The 12595-nt window shown below is 46.9% G+C and overlaps 1 protein-coding gene across 1 annotated transcript in view; it reads right to left on the minus strand.

The window, feature by feature from the left end:
* PHF1 (PHD finger protein 1) overlaps positions 1 to 12595 on the minus strand; it is a 1060025-nt gene that overhangs the window by 807420 nt on the left and 240010 nt on the right. The window contains exon 6 of the mRNA XM_086920608.1: positions 4142 to 4290. Within this exon, the coding sequence (XP_086776734.1) occupies positions 4142 to 4290 (149 nt within the window). The remainder of the gene's footprint in view (positions 1 to 4141; positions 4291 to 12595) is intronic.

Here is a 12595-nt window from a genome sequence, read left to right on the forward strand (position 1 = left end):
TCGATCGACACCACTGTCGTCGATGGCGTAATCGACACTAGGCATAGAGAGCTATCCGTTGTCGACGACAGTCATCGTCGTTGATGTTCCCGTCGACTACCTCGTCGTCATCACCGTCGACGATGATTCCATCGTCGACATCGTCGTTATCGCTGTTGTTGTTGTCGTCGATGCCGCCGTCGATGTAACCGGCGTCGACACCACCGTCGACTATGCCGTTGTCGACGGAGAGGCTGTAAAAGGCAATGATGTTTTTTTTTATATGAGCTTTACTTCAATCTTCGTCGTCGACGATGATGGTGGTTTCTTCGTCGATCGATCCAGTTGACGATGAAGGTTTCTTAGTCTTTACCTCAGGAGGCATAGAAGACAGCTTCCTAAAGGGTTCTTTGACCCAAGGAGGTGATTTTGACGGCTCAGAAGTCGTCTTTTTAGCTTGTCTTTCTCCAGAAGCATGTCCTTTACTCTCCTTTTCCACAGAGTGAGGAGATTTGCGCCCAGAAGACCCATGAGTGGTCTTTTTTAAGGCTTTCTCAGGACGTTCCCCTGAGGGATGAGTTTGAGTTGATTTTCTTCCCTTTTGAGATCTCCTAGATGTTGAGGAGGATGCCTCATCACTGTCACTGGAGATAACCTCCTTTCTGGCCTTTAGCTTTTGAAGCCATATCAAAAGGCGCCCTTCACGATCTCTCAGAGTCTTACTTGAGAAAGTGCAACATACCTTGCAGTCTTTGGCCTGGTGATCCGGGTATAGACAGTAAATGCAGTCAGTATGAGGGTCATCAACGTAGAGCTTCTTTTTGGAACAAGTTGCACAGGCTCTAAATAACCCTTTCTTCTCCTTTACAGGCATTCTTTAAAGAATGTATTTGAAGACAATGCAGAGTAGTACAGAATCCAGTAGAATTTCTAAGAACAAAGTTCTTTAAAGAAGTTGAAAAAGCAGAATTTGAGCAGAGCTCAAAGGTGACTCCCTAGCACAACGTGCGGTAGAAAATCAGAGGGGCAAAAGATTCTCTCAGGAGTGTTCTAGAGGGTGAGGAGCTTTGATTGGTTCAGGGACAAGTTTGGTCTCTTTTACATAACGAAGGTTATGGGTTGCAAAAGGGAAATGGGCCTAGGCCTCTTTTCAGTTTGCTCTACTACTAAGCATTGCTTTTTTATATACCGGACACTCCTGTCTCGACGACGGGGAATGATTCAGGCATGTGAATCTATGAAAGCTCCAATACTGGAGTAATTGATATATATATATATATATATATATATATATATTTACGCCACCCTTAAATTAAATAGTTCGGTGCTCCAGGAACCGCAGTGCTTACGAGTGTCAATGGCGACCTGCTGACGGAGAAACCTATGGCACTCATCCATTATCTGCACTTAACTTGTAAAGTAGTGTTAAGGTTAATGAGTGCAATGTAATTGTAGGGCAATGTATTGTAGTAGGGGTATATGACAGAAACATATTCCAGGAATTGCAAGCATGCGGCAGCACCATACCTGTAAAACAAAAGGGGAGACAACAGACCATGTATCTGCCAAAACAACCAACCAATATTTACCAACCTACCAATAAGGCTTCAAAAACTGCATGTTAAGAGCTAATGAAGGAGACCGAGAACACAGGTCAGGGACCCAACAAAAAAGCGAATTACGCAGGAACCATTGATCTGAAGGGAGTCAATGCTTAACAAGGCAAGCTATTGAGAGACCTTTTCCTATCTGATAAGACAGAGACTCAGTCTAGAAGCCACCTAATGTAATCTTTCGGAAATAAATCAACTAATAATGAAGAAAAAGATGGAAGTTCAGAAACCAACCACTGTAAGCAAATGTCGGAGACAAAGGCCACACATCAGTCAGAAAACAACCAATGAGGGAAAAAGCAGTCCCATATTTGAATCCAACCAAAGGATGAAACAAAATGACAGGAGAAAAATATTACACTGTACCACCCACAAAAAAGTTTAAGCTAAGTGATCTGAAACCAATCAATGAATCAGACAAATATCACAGATCTGAAAACAAATACAAAAAGAGGTAACAAGCAAGGAGCAAACTTTCAGAGAGGTAGAACCAACCAACATCACAACAAAGGATCCAGAAAACCAGAGACATGATGAGTCAATTAACACAAAGGCATATCTCGGAAACCTGAAAACAATTAATGATAGGAGACACTGATAATATATTAATGGAGTAATTAATTCATCAAATGAAAAACTAACTATCACTGATCTGTAACCAATAAAACAAAAGAAAGAAATTGAACAATAGAACAGACACTGACCATGGATATGAAACCAACCAATGAAGGAGATGGACACCAAATATTTTAAATCATTCGGCGGTGAAGACAGACCCTATAGATTTAAAATTGAAACCCTCAACCAGGTGTTGATAAATCTAGTGGTCCGAGTATGGTCCAGAATGAAGGTTCTTCAAAAGGAGGGCCAGTTCCTGCCTACCACTTCAAGTACTGCTTTGTTACTCTGAAGTCAAGCAAGTGAATGTAGAAGAAAAACGTTACAGCAACTTATCTCTCACAGATTCAAATGTGACACTTCTTCCTACCATTTCATAAGGCTTCAGACTCTATGAAGTGGCGCTATGAAAATCTGGTAGTTTGTGCCTCTGTGGGAGTTGGTCGCTCTGTCTTGCCACCTCAAAGGCCAGAGTTACATAATAAGGTGGATAGTCTCCATTAAAGTTAATACTTTACTAACAACAGCTACAGAGTATTCCCAGGCAAGAAACAGAGAATAATTCAGGCATGTTAATCTATGAAATATACAAATCTGGAGAACCGTAGAACCCCCCATTCAAAGTGCAGAAGACACACAGTTAATAAAACCAGCAAGCAAACACCCAACAATTATCATATGTGTGATGGATGCTCAGGCGTATTCTAATACCATGTCATCACCATAAAAACGGTTTATTTTGGGTACTAGCTCATCAAACAAGACCAGCGTATAGCAGTACTACACATTTCAGTCCTGGGAAAAGCCACAGTGTAATCCTATTCTGATTTGTCTCTACTACTGATCTAATTCCAATCGAGTTTTCAAAAATAGTACAAATCCAATCTCTATCCCCTGTTACTGTCAAAGACATCTTCTTCTCTCCTTACTCAATTCAGTTGTAAACAACACTGTCTCTCCTGCTCTTGTTTCCGAAGTACGAATGGCAAGGGTTTGCTCTTATTTAGCTTCATGATACCTTCAATCCAAATCTGGAGCCCTTTCACCATTTAGGAAGTATCACATGCTTTAGTCAAGTCCTTTATGGAAGATTTCAATTGCAGAAAAAGTCAAATGAAAATGCTTCAGAAAAAGAAGCAAGGAAATCCAAGTCTGCAAAGTATTTAAAGTTTAAGTTCCGGGTTTGGAGATTAGGGGCTATTTTTAAACTGTTAGATGTTCTGTGATTTTTCAGTGGTTTGCTCATGTTCAGACTCCAAATATACAATTTTCTACTATAGCTTCAGTTTTGCCCACAGAGTTATAAGAACTAAACCAAGCAGATTCTGCAGAGCACCTTATTTCCCTACTACGTCAATGTTGTTCTTGTCTACAAAATGACTTTGCAAAATATAAAAATGCAATTTTAAGACTACTTACACAAAATAAAGTTACATGAAACTCTAGGTACACTCAGTCCCACAAAATCTTAACTCCTGCCACCTTCGTAATTTGGATTACCTACAGTACCTCCACTTTTAATCATGTGCCACAATCATAATTTGCCATATATTCGGTACCTCCAGGACTTGCATTTTGCCATCTTCATAATTTAGGATACCAGCAGTACCTCCACACTTCTCCTTCCACATTCAGAATTTAGACAACCTCAAGTTTTACCCTTGTGCTGCCTTTATAATTTAAAACACATCCAGCTTCGTCATTGAAGACAAATCCATTGTCTCCTGATCTCACCTTTTACATCTTCATTATCTAGTCCTAAACCCATTCCGCCTCCATAATTTACCATATCACCTGCCCTATGTTCAAGTCATTTAAGATCCCATCTGCGTAACATCATTAAGGATAACTCCAATACCTATGCACTTAGTCTTCCTTTTATAGTCGAAGACACCACATTACCCTTCATTTGTCTTCCAGATTGCACTTACTCTCCAGGGCCCCCGCAGTAGCAGTAACACTTCTGTTGATTGCTCTGATGCAACGGATCCCAATCTAGTGCCTTTAGCTGGTAAGGTAGTACAAGCTTCATGTGCTGCATGGCCCTGGCATAGGGTCCTTTCTTCAGGGCTCCACCCCTCTGTGCAAAAACACAAATACAGGGTTTAACCTGAATTCAAATTGACAGCAAGAGTTGAACATAACAAGAACTGATAGCGCCATGACGTCTGAAGACTACATTTTAGTGGGTGAAACTAGGAAGAGAGCAGGAGTAACCATAACCACATGAAAAGAGGGATACATGAAGAAGAAATGGTGGCTAAGAGGAATGGAGAGGAGAGAAAGAAACAAAAGAGTAAGAATTGGTAGAGAAGGAGCAAGAGAGAGAAATACAGAGATAGGGAGATTGTATGAATGAATTTGAGTTTACGTAGATGAAACAAATGAAATGCGTTACTTACCTGTAACTGTAGCTATTAAGTATTGGTATCTTTCATAGATTCACATTCCTGAATCATTCCCCATCGTCGGAATGGGAGTCCCCGGTACATATATAAAGTAATGTACCATTAGACATATAGAGTAATAGGCAAAAGGCCTTACATTAGTAACATATACATGTCGTTTTGTAAAAAGGACCAAGCTCTAGAAAAGAGCCAATCAGCTATCACCATCCTCTGGAACCTTCTTGGAAGGAGCTCTAGTCCCTCCAATTTTCGTAAGCACAGTGCTAAGTAGGTGAATCACTGAGAGAACTAAATAAGCCCTTCCAGGGGAGGTGGGTGGGTTGCATGTGAATCTATGAAAGATACCAATACTGGATAACTGCAGTTACAGGTAATTAACGCATTTCTTATCCAGTATTAGGGTATCTTTCATAGATTCACATGCCTGAATCAGAGAAGTAAGCAATGATAAGCACATTTCAGATGGTACAGCATATACAAATTCACCAGATAATAACATATCAATGTGAAACATAGAAAGTACCAAATTGCAATCAAAGAAACTATTAAGGAACACAATAGAGAAATGTGCGTATACAAGAAAGGATGGCGGGATGAAAAGACGGCTCACCTCGATCGAAAAAGATGATGAAGTACTGCCTGTCCCACTGCAGCATCCTTCATGAGTTCCGTATCCAAGCAGTAATGCTTGGCAAATGTATGCGGCGTTTTCCAAGTTGCCGCTCTGCAAATGACCTTGGAACATAGGGCTTGCCCCGCTTGCTGGTGACAGAACGTAATAGCTGCAATGATCCAGCGAGAGATACTTTGTTTAGTGAGTGGAAGACCTTTTCGAGGTTGACTGTAAGGCACAAAGAGTTGGTTTGACTTGCGGAAGGTCTTTGTCTTGTCAATGTAAAACTTTAGGCAGCGTTTTAGATCCAGAGAATGCAGAGTTCTTTCTGCCATTGTGTGAGGATTTGGAAAAAAGGAACGTATGACTATAGGTTAATTGAGAAGGAAGTCTGAAGGGACCTTAAGCAAAAACTTAGGATTTGGTCGTAGTATAACCCTGTCGTCTTTGAACAGAAGGAAAGGATCTTGAATTGAAAATGCCTGGAGCTCACTTACTCGCCTCGCTGAGGTAAGGGCCAGAAGGAGCGCCGTTTTCCAGGAAAGATACTTAAGATCAGCTCTGTGTATCAGCTCAAAAGGATGTTTCATGAGCTGAGCAAGAACTGTGTTGAATTGCCAAGTGGGAGGTAAAGTCTTTATAGGAGGAAAAGTCCTAAACAGGCCTTCAAGAAACTGCTTGATCAACCTGTTAGACCAAAGAGAAGGGCCAGCAGAAGATCTTCTGAAACGGGATATTGCTGCCAAGTGAACTTTAATGGAAGCGTGAGCAAGACCTGAATTTGCCAGATGGAAAAGTGTGGAAAAAGCACTTCTTATAGATAACCTTTAGACGCTGCTTGGCGTTAATCGCCTCTCATACCGTTTGAGGATTTATCAAATAAAGAGGCAGGCGCTGGATACTGGAAAGCGGGAAACAGAGTTTAATTCCGTCGGAACAGAACACGTCAGATCAGACAAACAGGGTATCGTCTCGAGGTGCTCTAACTGCATCTCCGAGGCCTGGCCTCTTATACACAGGTTTATGACTTTATTGCATACAACACATTCTTGTCAATACTTTGATGTTCGGAAAGACATCCTCGGAATCCCCGCTTCAGGCACGTTCCCACACATATCTACAGTAGAAGTCCCCACCCCAACCTCAGCAGGTGATGACTATCACGCAGCTGGACATTCCGCCGGTTCCCGGAATGTGTGCTATCGATCGGATCTCATGGGGTGGAGACATTGATTAATCTCAGCTCCTTTGAAGAGAGGCGAATTTCTACTGTAGGGAGCAATAAACTGCATCCGCAGGACTTGGTGATGGCCTGGGATCAGCTCGGACAATCGGGCAGGGAGGAAGGGGGTTATCAAAGGATCTGTGGTCATGAAAGGGATGGAGGGAGGTGGTGGTTTGGCACAGGAAGTGGCTCCGAGGCAGGGCCGCGTTGAAGGGGTGGTTTGTGGCTCGGGAATGTGAGAGTGGGGGCTGTCAGTGTGCGGGGGATGCTTGCGAAGTCAGAGAGACACGCTGGTGATCAGCAATGGGCAGAGAGGCCATGGGACTCAAAATGGCTGCCGCTTACGCACACATATGGGCCTAGAAAAGGGACAAGATGGCGCCGATAATGTTCACGCTGCAAACTATGATTTTAACAGTCCTCCCTTTTACCATATCTAGCCAGCTTGTCAGTCTGTATTTATCCCCATTATGTTACGGATTTCCACTTCGTATAAATCTTTCATACGTTCAGCTTCAAAGTCCAGAGTCTTAGGGCAGATGCAGTTTGCAAAAAGTGAGCACAGAGGCGGCAAGCATTGAATACCCAGGCAGCATCCACATATTATTACAATTGGTATCAATATGATCGTAAACAACCTCCACCCCCAGTCTTTTATAGTACTCCAGAACCAGCTCCCAAACGACCATCCTTCTTGTTCTTGGTGAACCTCTGAGGAGAGTCTGTGGAGATGTTCAATTGCCTTGTAGACTGAGGGCGAGTTGTCCGGCACATAGGTGCAGCAGCTAGATCCGATGATGTGGCATGCTCCTCCACGATCAGCTAGAACCACATCTAGAACAAGGCGGTTTTGAAGAGCCTCCAGGCGGACCGCCTGAAGCTCGGCTGTGTTGTTCGTGAGGATGCCAGCTGTGATGTTCATAGTCGTTTCAACTGTCTGGGTCAAATGTCGGATGGCACGGTTGTTTGCAATCGGGCTCCAAAATGGAACGAGTCCCTTTACTGCGTCTAGGAACTGCGGTCCAGTGGATTCCGCTTGTTCAATGTCCTTTGCTCGCTTTTGTCGGTGATGGTTTGCTGGTGCCACATATGTTGGAGGAAGGACAAAAGCGTGGTTGCAGGTGCCTTCCCAGCCCTTTGGGAGCCAGGTGTAGGCTTTGGTTCCGCAGACGAAGTACATATTTGGGGAGGCAACAAAAGAGGGTGGATTAGTCGTGTGCAAGGTTTTCGTGATGTGGCAGGAGCTGTGACCCACTGATTTTGTTCCATGACCTTCAATGCAGACAAAGCCTGAGACGTTCTCCACAGATAGGGCCACAGTCAGTGTTGCTGCAGTTCGCTTCCGGAGATAAGAGAAGGTGGGTCTGGCTGGATTGTTGAACACCTGCATTTCAATTCATTCCTTTGCAGGGATGTTCATTTGAAAGGTGGTGTTGGATGTCAAAGTGCAAAAGGGAGCAGAGGTTTTTCCAGTTGTGTTCAGCCAGAACTCATTGTAGAAGTGCGAAATGGTTTCGCCAGATGTTGCATTGTCCTTGTAACTCTCTTGCAAGAGTATCAGCCAGGCAAGGCAGGACCCATGAACGGAAAAAGGCGAGTGATGAAAGGGATAGAATGTTCAGTTGCATGTGGTAGCAGCCCACAGATCCAGCAGTTCGTGGCATTGGTAGCAAGGTTGTGTTGTTGTAGCAATTGCACGAATGAATTGTTCCAGAACTCCTTGCGTCTTTCTCCGAGCTGGGGTGAAAATGAAATGAGATAGTGGTCTCTCTTGGTGGTGGGTTGCACAGTAGGTATCAAAGTCTTATGAGCGGGTGCACTTTCTTCCACGATCCAGAAGGTGGCCATGAGGAGGAGGAGGCAAAAGAGAAGAGCAATGAAAAGGGCAATTGTCTTTGAGCTATGCATTTTGTCAGTCTTTGGGTCTTTGTAGTGGGTCTTTGGACGTCCAGTTGCTTCCATCACCTTCATGTCAGGCGCTTCCATCATCTTCTTGCTGGGAGCTTCCATCACCTTCAAGAGGCTCGGTGACGGGCAAGACCACAAACTTTGTCTAGCTTCTCTCCTGATAACCTTTGTAGTGTTAGGCTACCGCTCCGAGATTTTTGACTTAGTCAGTGGTCTGCTTGGCCGAAGTGCTCTCCTTTCGACGTAAGTTGTACCCTTCTCTGGATGGCACCGTGGGGTCCGGAAATTCTGTCAACTCAAGTGTCTCTGTGTCAGGGTAGCAAATCAGGGATGGTCGGTCTTTGTTCAGGAGCTCTTCTTGGGTGTCCACGTCTTCGGTCGCTGTCAGAGTCGAGGATATCCGCTTACAGTGGAGTGCATGCAGCCAATTCTTCTTCCCCTCCACTCGAAGTGCAGTTCGGGTGGTGATTAAGACCTGCCAGGGGCCCGTCCACCTGGGTTCCAAACTCTTCGCACGCTGGAAGTTGCGGTTCAGGATGAAGTCCCCAGGTCGGATGTCGTGTCCGGGGCCCCTGGAAGCGGGGATGGCTTGCAGCACCTGTTGATGGATAACAGACAGCGTCTTAGTTAAATTGTACAAATAGTCAGACATTAGGACGTCCGGGACGTCATGGATAGATGTCGGCTTTGGCGCGGCCCAAATATTCATAGGTTGGCCGAAGACAACTTCGTACGGAGTTAGGTGGTGTTTGGTTGGAGTGGAGCGCATTGATATAAATGCCAGTGGGAGAGCGTCTGGCCATTTCAGTCCTGTGGTGGCCACTATCTTTGCTAACTTGAGTGTGGCGTTATGTCGTTCAACTAAGCCTGCAGATTGGGGGTGGAAGACCGCATGACATTTTTGTTTTACACCCAACCCTTTCAAGATAAGTTGGATAACTTCGGCTACGAAGTGGGGTCCATTGTCGCTCCACAAAATTCGACAAAGTCCGTAGCGTGGGGAAAACTCCTTCAGTAGTACCTTTGCAGTAGCGATGGCAGTATTGTCACGAGTCGGATAGGCTTCCACCCATTTGCTGAACGCGCACACAATGACAAGTACATACTTCAAACCATGGCACCTTTCTAACTGGATGTAGTCCATTTGGAGGACCTCAAAGGGAGGGTTAGGGATCCCAAACCATCCCCGGGGTACGACAGTCCATTTCCCGGGGTTGTGTCCTCCCTCGAGCTGAGTAGTCGCTCCCCAGCGTCCCCTGAAAGACCTGGTATCGTTTCTAGCGCTTTGCCTCGTTTTTAGCGCTTTGCCTCTCTTAAGTGATTCCTCTCTGTGCCTGCCGCCTGCCTGACCGCTGCTGGGCTCACTCGCGCTTTACATAGCTTATTGTGCCGAATTGGGACTGTTTTGCGCGCTGTGCCGCTTTATTTGTAATAATTCAACATTGTCTGTGATTGCTACCTGCCAGATCGGCGCTCCGCTTGCCTGCATTGTTTAAGTGCATTTTAGGAATTGTTTTCACTGTGCTTTGCGTGTTTGGCTGTACTCCCCCCCCCCCCTCCGCCTCCATTTTGTTTGTTGTCTGTCGTCGTCAGAAGCCCGCCCCGCCTCCCAGCTGAGACGCCCTCCCACTTAGTAGAACAGCGCTTCACTAACCACAAACGCTGTGACTTGCTCTCCTCCCTCGAGCTGAGTAGTCGCTCCCCAGCGTCCCCTGAAAGACCTGGTATCGTTTCTAGCGCTTTGCCTCGTTTTTAGCGCTTTGCCTCTCTTAAGTGATTCCTCTCTGTGCCTGCCGCCTGCCTGACCGCTGCTGGGCTCACTCGCGCTTTACATAGCTTATTGTGCCGAATTGGGACTGTTTTGCGCGCTGTGCCGCTTTATTTGTAATAATTCAACATTGTCTGTGATTGCTACCTGCCAGATCGGCGCTCCGCTTGCCTGCATTGTTTAAGTGCATTTTAGGAATTGTTTTCACTGTGCTTTGCGTGTTTGGCTGTACTCCCCCCCCCCCCTCCGCCTCCATTTTGTTTGTTGTCTGTCGTCGTCAGAAGCCAGCCCCGCCTCCCAGCTGAGACGCCCTCCCACTTAGTAGAACAGCGCTTCACTAACTACAAACGCTGTGACTTGCTCTCCTCCCTCGAGCTGAGTAGTCGCTCCCCAGCGTCCCCTGAAAGACCTGGTATCGTTTCTAGCGCTTTGCCTCGTTTTTAGCGCTTTGCCTCTCTTAAGTGATTCCTCTCTGTTCCTGCCGCCTGCCTGACCGCTGCTGGGCTCACTCGCGCTTTACATAGCTTATTGTGCCGAATTGGGACTGTTTTGCGCGCTGTGCCGCTTTATTTGTAATAATTCAACATTGTCTGTGATTGCTACCTGCCAGATCGGCGCTCCGCTTGCCTGCATTGTTTAAGTGCATTTTAGGAATTGTTTTCACTGTGCTTTGCGTGTTTGGCTGTACTCCCCCCCCCCCCCCTCCGCCTCCATTTTGTTTGTTGTCTGTCGTCGTCAGAAGCCCGCCCCGCCTCCCAGCTGAGACGCCCTCGCCCCTCCCCTTCTCACTATCCATATATGACAGTTCTTCCCGCGCGCAGCGTCCACGCGCAGCGTCCGCGCCCAACCCGCGCCGAAGGTGCGCCAAAGGTAAGCCCGTCTACGCCCGTCCGCGCCTGGACCGCGCCCAGCGCCATACCCCCTGCCCCTCGCGCCGCCCAGCCCACTCGCCTCACTTACGATGCCGCCACCCTCCTAGCCCTTAACCCCGGTCGCGCCCCCAACTGCGTCCAAGCCGCTCCTGGACGCACCCATGGACCGTTCTCCTGCGTCACCTGCAAATTCAGCGGCACCGACAACATCTCCGCTACGACCACACCACAGATTCCCGACCCCAACCACCTACAATGCATCCTTCTCAACACCCGATCAGTCCACAGGCACGCCATTGACCTTTGGAACCTACTAGACACCATCTCTCCCGACGTCGCCTTCCTAACGGAAACATGGATGAACGCTTCCTCCGCCCCTGACATCGCCATCGCTATCCCTGATGACTATAAGATCACACGCAAGGACCGCACCGACCATACAGGAGGAGGAATCGCTATCGTCCATAAGAAATCTATCCGCATCTCAACCAGCTCTGACGCCAACCTCGCCAACTCCGAACACCTTCACTTCCAGATCCACATCGACCCCAAGACCACACTCAGAGGCACCCTCCTCTACAGACCACCAGGACCCCGCGCAAAATTCAGTGAAGACATCACGGACTTCATCACCCCACACGCGCTCCCCTCCAAAGACTACATCCTCCTGGGAGACCTCAACTTCCACCTTGAAAAGATCAACGACCACAACACCGCCACCCTCTTAGACAACCTCGCCAACCTCGGACTTAACCAACTGGTCACTTCCCCCACCCACATCGCAGGTCACACACTCGACCCCATCTTCACCTCCAGCAACCATGTCTCCTTCAGCCACACTACGGATCTCCTCTGGACTGACCACAGCTGCGTTCACTTCACCTACAACAAACCAAAACCCAGCATCCACCTCCAACCTACTCTACAAAGAAACTGGAACAAAATCACCACGGATCAGATCTCCACATCGCTCCTTCGAACCTCCCCGGCCCTCTCTTCTAACGCCAACGAAGCCGCCTCCAACCTCACCCTTTGGTTAACCAACACCGCCGACACCTTAGCACCACTGAAAAAACGTCATCACAAACTTGGCAACAAGAAGGCCTCATGGTTCAACGATGACCTCAAGAAGTCCAAGAAACTGTGCCGCTCCCTTGAAAAAGCCTGGAAAAAAGACCCATCCACCAGCAACAAGGACGCCTTCAAAAGCGCCACCCGCACCCACCACCAACTAATCCGAAAGGCCAAGAAAACAGCATTCAAGGATCGACTTGACAACAACGCCCACAACAGCAAGGAACTTTTCAACATCGTCAAGGAATTTTCCAACCCCTCGGCCAACTCCAACGACATCACCCCCTCTCAAACCCTCTGCGACTCCCTAGCCTCATTCTTCCACAACAAGATCGCTGACATCCACAACAGCTTTGACAACCAACCCGGAAGCCAACCCACCCTACCATCTGCTGACCATCTTCCCCCCGTAAACACCCTTAACGACTGGAAGCCAATCTCCACTGAGGACACCATCCGCCTGATGAATTCCATCCACTCCGGATCCCCCACAGACCCATGCCCTCACCACATCTTC

This window comes from Lissotriton vulgaris, chromosome 5 (genome assembly GCF_964263255.1).
Source record: "Lissotriton vulgaris chromosome 5, aLisVul1.2, whole genome shotgun sequence".
Taxonomy (NCBI): domain Eukaryota; kingdom Metazoa; phylum Chordata; class Amphibia; order Caudata; family Salamandridae; genus Lissotriton; species Lissotriton vulgaris.